This window comes from Salvelinus sp. IW2-2015, unplaced genomic scaffold (assembly GCF_002910315.2).
Source record: "Salvelinus sp. IW2-2015 unplaced genomic scaffold, ASM291031v2 Un_scaffold511, whole genome shotgun sequence".
Classification (NCBI taxonomy): domain Eukaryota; kingdom Metazoa; phylum Chordata; class Actinopteri; order Salmoniformes; family Salmonidae; genus Salvelinus; species Salvelinus sp. IW2-2015.
The window spans coordinates 145304-155111 of NW_019942565.1; the positions used below are offsets into that span (position 1 = coordinate 145304).

At 41.0% G+C, this 9808-nt stretch overlaps 1 protein-coding gene across 2 annotated transcripts; it reads left to right on the top strand.

The window, feature by feature from the left end:
- The first annotated feature begins 2453 nt into the window (after nucleotides 1–2453).
- Nucleotides 2454–9240, top strand: LOC112068417 (protein NLRC3). 2 transcript variants are annotated; one of them, XM_070438147.1, is made up of 11 exons: nucleotides 2454–2739; nucleotides 3178–3364; nucleotides 3440–3811; nucleotides 4023–4056; nucleotides 4851–6842; nucleotides 6939–7112; nucleotides 7205–7366; nucleotides 7546–7719; nucleotides 7876–8040; nucleotides 8154–8200; nucleotides 8299–9240. In XM_070438147.1, the coding sequence occupies exons 1-11, from the start codon at nucleotides 2692–2694 to the stop codon at nucleotides 8823–8825; spliced, it is 3882 nt and encodes a 1293-aa protein (XP_070294248.1). In that variant the 5' UTR covers nucleotides 2454–2691; the 3' UTR covers nucleotides 8826–9240. The 2 variants fall into 2 exon arrangements, with proteins under 2 accessions (XP_070294248.1, XP_070294249.1); XM_070438148.1 differs by having other exon boundaries at nucleotides 7857–8040; nucleotides 8299–8859.
- Nucleotides 9241–9808: the final 568 nt, after the last annotated feature.

Sequence of the window (9808 nt, forward strand, 5' to 3'; positions counted from 1 at the left end):
CCACAATGGAGCCGAATTGAATGTAATCTATCTAGCTAACTAGTTTGTTTAACTAGCTGCTGTTAGCATATAGCTTGCTACAGTTAACTCGTTAGCTAGCAATACCAACAAATTACAATACTGAACCAACCAACCAAAACAATTAAGCAATTTTAGCAGCAAGTGATCACAACATCAGACCTCATACCTTCCTTTCTGTCCCCTGGACTACACTTGCTAGTCATTCCACGTAACATAAGCTTCCACTCAACATACCATAGCAATCTGAGCTGTTGCTACACATTGTGTCCCCTACCATCTCCCTCCCTCCACTTCGCCACAACAGTCTTCCAAAGAAGTTTGAACAGAAGTTTGCACTTACAATTGTCCACTCTCCTCCCCTTCTGGATGAGGGCAGTAGTCGGGTGAGTTGCTTCTGTCGTTTGTACATTGCACGTTGTTCACTGTTGCAATTTGTAAAAGTTGAAGTGAACTAGGCTACTTGTAAACGTTAGACAGTGTTGTAAAGTACTTAAGTAAAATACTTTAAAGTACAACTTAGGTAGTTTTTTGGGTATCTGTAATTTACTTTATTATTTATATTTTTGACAACTTTTACTTTTACTTCACTACATTCCTAAAGAAAAGTATATACATTTTACTCCATACCTTTTCCCTGATACAAAAAAGTACTTGTTACATTTTGAATGATTATCAGGACAGGAAAATTGTGAATTTCACACACTTGTTTTTTTCAAATTTTCTTTATTTTTATTTCACCTTTATTTAACCAGGTAAGCTAGTTGAGAACAAGTTCTCATTTACAACTGCGACCTGGCCAAGATAAAGCAAAGCAGTGTGACACAAACAACAACACAGAGTTACACATGGAATAAACAAGCATACAGTTAACACAATAGAGAAAAAATAAAGTCTATATACAGTGTGTGCAAATGGCGTGAGGAGGTACGGCAATAARTAGGACATAGTAGTGAAGTAATTACAGTTTAGCAAATTAACACTGGAGTGATAGATGAGCAGATGATGCTGTGCAAGTAGAAATACTGGTGTGCAAAAGAGCAGAAAAGTAAATAAAAACAATATGGGGATGAGGTAGGTAGATTGGGTGGGCTATTTACAGATGGGCTATGTACAGCTGCAGCGATCGGTTAGCTGCTCAGATAGCTGATGTTTAAAGTTAGTGAGAGAAATATAAGTCTCCAGCTTCAGCGATTAGTCCATTGGCAGCAGAGAACTGGCGGTCAAAGGAGGTGTTGGCTTTGGGGACGACCAGTGAGATATACCTGCTGGAGCGCGTGCTACGGGTGGGTGTTGTTATCGTGACCAGTGAGCTGAGATAAGGCGGAGCTTTACCTAGCATAGACTTATAGATGACCTGGAGCCAGTGGGTCTGGCGACGATTATATAGCGAGGGCCAGCCGACTAGAGCATACAGGTCGCAGTGGTGGGTGGTATAAGGGGCTTCGGTGACAAAACGGGTGGCACTGTGATAGACTACATCCAGTTTGCTGAGTAGAGTATTGGAAGCTATTTTGTAAATGACATCGTCGAAGTCGAGGATTGGTAGGACAGTCAGTTTTACGAGGGTATGTTTGGCGGCGTGAGTGAAGGAGGCTTTGTTGTGAAATAGGAAGCCGATTCTAGATTTCATTTTGGATTGGAGATGTTTAATATGAGTCTGGAAGGAGAGTTTACAGTCTAGCCAGACACCTAGGTATTTGTAGTTGTCCACATATATATACACGTCCAGAGTAGTGATGCTAGTCGGGTGGGCGGGTGCGGGCAGTGAAGGGTTGAAAAGCATGCATTTGGTTTTACTAGCGTTAAAGAGCAGTTGGAGGCCACGGAAGGGGTGTTGTATGGCATTGAAGCTCGTTTGGAGGTTAGTTATTAACACTGTGTCCCAAGGGCCAGATGTATACAGAATGGTGTCGTCTGCATAGAGGTGGATCAGGGAATCACCCTCACTTATCAAGAGAACATTGCTGGTCATCCCATACTGCCTTTGAGCTGGTGGACTCACTAAACACACATGCTTTGTTTGTAAATTATTGTTGGAGTGTGCCCCTGGCTATCTATATATAAATAAAATAAGGAATTAGAAAATATTTATACTTTTACTTTTGACACACATATATTTTAGCAATTACATTTACTTTTGATACTAAAGCATATTTAAAACCAAATACTTTTAGACTTTTACTTAAGTAGTATTTTACTGAGTGACTTTCACTTTCACTTTATTCATTTTTTATTAAGGTATCTTGCATGTGTCTTGCATGTGCGAACAGCATTTATTCTTTCTATTCCTGTTCCATTCTTCTTTGTTAGAGAGACTATTGGGACTAATCATATGGTAACCATTTCAACAACTTGTTTGTCTAGAAAGGTCTCTGTCATGTGTGTGGTTGGTGCCCTTTGCTCTCGCACAAACACATGATAGGCTAAGTGCAACTCATTATCAGGAAGGTGTTCCTAATGTTTGGTATACTCTGTGTATATTGTTAGCCATAGAAGCTACAGGCAACCTAAGAGACTGCATGCAAGTTAGCTAAATGCAACTGAATCAAATGGTTTTCCTGCGCATAATGAGAATTCAATTGTAGGTTACTGTTTATCCCTCATTCTCTATGACATAGACAAGAAGAGGAAACTGGTCGCAGCCTGTCGGAACACGTTTTGGAGGACACCATGAATAACAAAAAGAGACGGACCATTGCAAAGACGATCAATCCAAAGGTTAGTCAATGGCTCTCTGTAAATCTAAAGTTAAAGGAACATTGTATGTATTCTCTTCATTTTGAAAAACCCACATTGACACATAGATGTTTTATGAGTTATGTGTATTGCTAATTTAATGTAATCATAATGTAACTTTGTAAAGCGTTCATTGAGCCTATACAGTATATAGCCCATACTACGACTAATGTTGATGATTAAACATGTTTTTTCTGTCTTTGAAATCTACTATTCTTATCAAGTGTCATATAAACAATGATGTCGTCAGTCATCTATCATCTAAAAGATCAGTACATTTGGCTAAAGASCATATTGTTTCTTCTAACAACTTTTTAAACAATACAAATAACACAAACACACATTTTGTGTAGGCCAATTCTTATACGCCATGGTTGGATTTTAGACTAGATGAAACTGTAATAACCCTTATTGTTGCAGAAACCTAAGTGGAACAAGAATCTCCTTGGCACCAAGCCATGCATTAGAAAGATATGGGGCCAACCTTGCCGACTGTCAGCATCCTGTCCCCAGTGTAGGGAGAGGCTTCTGCGTTCCCCCCTCACTGCCACTTCTGAACAGATACTACGAGAACACAACRACCCAACCACAAGCAACAGAGAAACGAGTAAGCCATTTAACAGTCCGATTTTTTTGTAAGTGTCAAATGTGTAGTATCCAACTCTCTCTGTCCTCTCTCTAGGTCTAGGAGATCAACCAACCACTGAGCAGACAGAAGCGTCACTACCACTCCCATCTTCTTATTTTTCATCAAACTGCCAGCCTCTCCATTCCTCCATTTCGCCACACCCCCTTCCACCCTGCACTCATCCCCACCTTTTCTCTCTGTCGTCCACAGCTTCACCACACAATCCCTCTCTCCCATCCTCCGTTTTATCTGACCCTCCTTCTCTCTYGTCACCCATTTTACCAGTCTCCCCATCCCTCATGTTACCACCACATGCTCCCAGCCATTCCTACATTGCCCAGTCTGGAGGCACTAACTTTGCACCTCAACTCAGCAACAACTTCTTTTCGGGCCCTGTTAATATTAGCATGCCATCTCACCAGAGAGGTAGGTGTATCTGCTATGATTCTAATCAGCATCTGAATGGTTTCTAACAGGCATTTTCATGGTTCATGACATTTTAAAATTACTCATATGAATAACATTAGCTCCATTAGGGAGACCTTGTGCTTTTCTTTCTAATTTCTTATAGAATTTGTCCCTCTCAAATACCAAATGATTTGTATCCTAAACAATATTTATGTTTTGTATATTCCAGTAGACTTGTCACAGGCTCCACAAGGCAGTGATCAAGGGTAAGACAAATATCTTTTTTGCTATTTTAAACAAATATACTTGATAGATTACAGTATATTATGTAAATTACTAGTGTACCTTTAGTAGCAGTAACAGTATTAATAGTAGCAGTAGTAATAGTAGCAGTAGTAATAGTAGCAGTGTTAATTAGTAATAGTAGCAGTAGTAATAGTAGCAGTAGTAGTAATAGTARCAGTAGTAATAGTAGCAGTGTTAATTAGTAATAGTAGCAGTAGTAATAGTAGCAGTAGTAGTAATAGTAGCAGTAGTAATAGTAGTAGTATTAGTGGTATTTATTTTTTTATAAATAAAAAATGAAAGTAATTTACAGACATTTTTATCCAGAGTGACTTACAGGAGCATTTAGGGTTACGTACCGTGCTCAAGGGTACATCGGCAGATTTTTCACCTAGCCTGCTCGCGGATTCGAACCAGCATCCTTTTGGTTACTGTCACAACATTCTTAAACACTAGGCTGCCTGCCCTGAACTGGATCAAAATGGAGTCATCATTTATATTCCGCATTTAATTGTAGCACCATAAACTGACTGCGTGTTTTTGTTTTCATCCTGTGCCTACAGTAAGTGAAGGTTGGCCTGACATCCTTTTCCTGTATCTGGTGCACATCTAAGCTAAAGCAAAGCAGGCACAAAGAAGACCTACTGCTAAGTAGATATCGATGTTATGCATTACTGGAAGACTTGACAATATGATTATTTGACTTGTGCTATTTGTCATCACCTCATACATACCTCATCTGTGTTTTGTGTCCCTGTAACTTCCTCCTTGCAGAGGATGGTGTCCTACAGAGAGTCAAAGCGAATCTTAAAGCCAGAATGAAAAGCCGCTGTGAACACCTGTTTGAAGGCAACTCCAGAAATGAAACTCCTCTCAAAAATATTTACACAGAACTCTACATCACAGCAGGAGAGACTGAAGGGGTCTGTAATGAACATGAGGTGTTGCAGATCGAGACAGCATCCAGAACATGCACATCAGAAGACACTCCTATCAATTGCAACGACATCTTTAAACCTTTACCTGGACAGAACAGAATAATCACAACTGTGATGACCAAGGGCATTGCTGGGATCGGAAAAACAGTCACAGTCCAGAAGTTCATCCTTGACTGGGCAGAAGGAAAAGCCAATCAGCATCTGGATTTTATATTTCTGCTTCCATTCCGGGAATTGAATTTGTTCAAAAAGCAGTCCAGTCTTCATAGCCTTCTGTGTGGCTTCTACCATGAACTTGGAGATATAGAGGATGCAAATACAATTGCAGGTTGTCAAGTTCTGTTCATCTTCGATGGTCTGGATGAAAGCCGATTTGCACTTGATTTTAATCAAAACGAAACATTGTTTGACATAGCAGAAGAAGCGCCCATTGATGTCCTATTGACAAATCTCATTAAGGGGAATCTGTCACCAAGAGCTAGCCTCTGGATAACCTCCCGACCAGCAGCAGCCAATAAAATCCCCAGGAAGAACATTACAAAGATGACAGAAGTGCGTGGGTTCAATGACTTGCAGGAGGAGGAGTACTTCAGGAAGAGATTCTGTTCAGATGCAAAGCTGGCCAACAGAATCATCTCACACATAAAGACAACAAGGAGCCTCAACATCATGTGCCACATTCCTGTCTTCTGCTGGATCACTGCTACAGTTCTATGGGAGAAGTTCAGAGATGACTGCAAAGAAATCCCTAAAACCCTTTCTGAGATGTACACACACTTCGTGCTCATTCAGACAAACCTGAAGAACCAGAAGTACCATAACATCGAAGAGACAGATGCGCGGAGGATCTTGAAATCAGATAAAGAAATCATTCTAAAGCTGGCCAAGCTAGCTTTTGAACACCTGACGAAAAGCAATTTCATATTTTATGAGAAGGATCTGAGAGAGTGTGGCATTGACATCAAAAAAGTTTCAGTGCAATCTGGATTGTGCACAGAAATCTTCAAACAAGAGGTTGGGCTCTACAGCAAGACAGTCTACTGCTTTTTGCATTTGACCATCCAGGAGTACTTTGCCGCACTGTATTTGCTTTACTGCTACACAACTGATAACATGGAGGTGCTGAAGTCTTTCCTCAATGACACGTTGGTTGAGGAAGACTCTCTGTTGAGCAAACACGTTGGATACCATTTAGATGCTTCACAGAGAGATGGGCCTGGAGAAAGTCTGGAGTCTGACCAATTGGAATACTGTGAAGAAATCTCCACTCTGGAGGAAGAGCCTGAGGAACATTGTCTTTTGGATGATGAGGCAGTAGAAGGGTCTGACTCTGAGTCTTCAGAGCTGGTTCTACATGAAAAACCAGCCTTTCATGTGTTACTGAAGAGCGCAGTGCTCAATGCCTTGGAGAGTGAAAATGGACATCTGGACATTATGCTCCGCTTCCTTCTTGGCCTCTCACTGGACTCCAATCAGATACTCCTACAAGACCTACTGCCAGAGATGGAGAGCTGTGCAGAGAGTGTTGAGGAAACAAAGAAATACATAAAGGAGATGCTGAGGTATTACAAATCCCCTGAGAGATGCATCAACCTTTTATTCTGCTTGGCTGAAATCAATGACAATACCCTTCTTGAAGAGGTTCAAGCATACTTGAAGCCAGGAAATCATGGAGGAAAAAAGCTCTCACCTGAACAATGCACAGCTCTGGCTTATGTACTAATGTCAACTGGGATTCTGCATGAGTTTGACCCAAAGAAGTACAACACTTCTGAGGAGGGCCAATGGAGGATGATTCCAGTTGTGAAGTGCTGCATAAATGCCCTGTGAGTGTTAAGTGTTAACTTTCACACATACCTGTACATTTGTACAGAAAGTAAGTTTGAATGTATACTCACTCTGTATTTACCCTGCCATTATAGACTTTCTAACTGGAACATCACAGAGAAATTGTGTGGAGTAGTGGCTTCAGCTCTCAAGTCATCAAACTCCCCACTGCAAAAGCTGGACCTGAGTTACAATTACCTGCAGAACTCCAGTATGGATCTAATCTGTGCCGGGTTGAGTAGTCAACACTGTAAACTGAAAATATTGAGGTGAGGAATTTTGTTTGTTACACTTTTTGGTGTAATTATATGTAGTCTATTACTCATAATCTGACCATGATTTATTGTCTCCATTTCCAAAGGCTAAATCGATGCAATCTAACAGCGGAATGCTGTTCAGCTTTGGAGTCTGCTCTTAGCTCAGACTCGTCACACCTGAGAGACCTGGACCTGAGTGACAATGAGCTCCAGGATTCTGGTGTGAAACTGCTCTCTGCTGGACTGCAGAAATTGGAAACATTGAAGTAGGCCCTTTTGTTTTCAAAATTAGAAAGGAAAATAGATACGTTTTGAAAATCAGTGGAATCATCACAGTTATATTAGCGGATACCAGTCCAATTTTACTACACAGAAAGCAATCTCACAAATGGTTTGGTACTTAAACATTTGACCATTTCAAGATTTCTCTGACCTCTTCTTGCAGGTTGTCATCCTGTGGCGTGACAAAGGAAGGTTGTACCTCTTTGGCTTCAGCTCTACGTTCAAATATCTCAAACCTGAGAGAGCTGGACCTCAGTGACAATGACCTGTATGATTCAGGCGTGAAGCTGCTGTCTGCTGTACTGGGGAATCCACATTGTAAACTGGAGACACTGAGGTAGTTAACTTATCACCCAATAAGAGATTATGAAATTACCATACACAGCACATTTCATTAGGTTATATTTAGAAATAGAAATAAGTTATCCATTCACATATGTCAAATAAGCAGGTAGATGTCTGCTTTTGAAATAGTGATGTCTTCTCTTTGGAGGCTGTCTGGCTGTATTGTCTCAGAGGAAGGATGTGCTTCTCTGACCTCAGCTCTGAGGTCAAACGCCTCAAACCTGAGGGAGCTGGATCTGAGCTACAATCACCCAGGAGACACAGGAGTGAGACTGCTCTCTGCAGCACGGGAGGATCCACATTTCATACTAAAGTAAATCAAGTAACTTGAAAGTTCTCCTTAGTCCACGGCTAGGCTTAATCTGTGTGTGCAGGTTTCACTGAGTTACAGGTCACTAAATCAATGTTCCTCGGCTTCCCTTACAGTGTGGAACACAATGAAGAGTGCTACTTAAAATCAGGCCTGAAGAAGTGTACGTTTGACATTGTTAACTTATCCTCTTGTCTCCTATATGCATAAATGAATCTTGGCACGTCTACCCTCCTTCCTAACCTCAGTTCTTTCCTGCAGATGCCTGTGCACTCACACTGGACCCTAACACAACACACAGAAAGCTGTCTCTGTCCAACAGCGGAAGAACTGTGATATGTGAGGCTGATGATCATCCGTACTGTCCTCACATCGAGAGATTTGATGACTGTCCTCAGGTGCTGTGTAGAGAGGTTCTGACTGGGCGCTGTTACTGGGAGGCTGAGTGGAGTGGGAGAGCGGTTAGTGTAGGTGTGACATATAAAGACATGAGCAGGGTTGGAAAAGGACATGACTGTTTGCTCGGTTACAATGACAAATCCTGGAGCCTGAGACTCCTCAAACGCAGACTATATATCTGTCACAATAATACGAACAAGGTCATACCTGTCCCCTCTTCCTGCGCTGACAGAGTTGGGGTGTATCTGAACTCCTCACAAGGCACTCTATCCTTCTACCTAGTCTCCTCTGACACACTGACCCACCTGCACACATTCCACTCCACCTTCACTGAACCCCTCTATCCAGCATTTTCAGTCAATGACTATTCATCAGTGTCCCTGTGCTAGGTCTAGAATGAGGAGTAAAGGAGGGTGATGTTGAATGTTTACTAATAGACTGCTGTTCGTCCATGACAGAGTCAAGACCATATCCTGTTCAAGGTGATCAGTTGGCCCGAGAAAATACATGGAAATACTCAGTTCATATTTTCTATAATGGTTTGATATTTTTTCAGTATATTTAAAAAAATTACAAACATTTCAGTGTTTTGAACGACCTCCATTCCTGAAGTGTTCGTATCTCTGAGGTCCTACTGTATTTATACTGTATATTTCTTATTCAATATAGGAAAGAGGAAGACTTTGTTTTACAGCTTTACGCTAGTTCTGTGAAAGTATGACCTATTCTGTATAATATGTCGTTGCGTTCAGATACAAGGGGAACTTCTCCTTTGTTTTGTTTCTTTACATTGTTCTCAGCGTTCGAGGTGTTTTTATTTTTGAATAATGAAAATGGAAATTAAATCTATTAATTGTACTGTATGCATGATTGTGGTCTTATGTGTTATAATACACAATAAATATGATTTTTAACCAATAAAAAGTTATTTAATTTCTTAATCTCGTTACCTCAAAATGTTTTGTACTTTCATCTCACCAATCCATCCACACTCACTCCCCTGAAGGGTGGACCGTTAAGAATACATACTCGCCCTCGGGGCTGGAGAGAGAAAGAGGGAGAAGAGCGTCAAAGGCTGGGCTCAGCAGGTCTTTTTCAGAGCTGATCTGATAGGTCAAAATACCAATTAGTGAAAAAAAATATCCGAATTGGGCTGCCTGTCTGAACACAGCCTAAGAGTTACACGAAACAGCTCACACAGAGATAGAAGCCGACATATGAAGTCAGCCATGCTTGACTTGCACAGCACCATCTGTCTCCCTCCAACTTTTAATGAGACATGAGGAGACTAGAGCATAGGGAAGAGGCTGGATTCATTCAAGAAGACATCTTGTTTTTAGACTAGAGCCCTTCTCATTGCCTACTGGGTAGT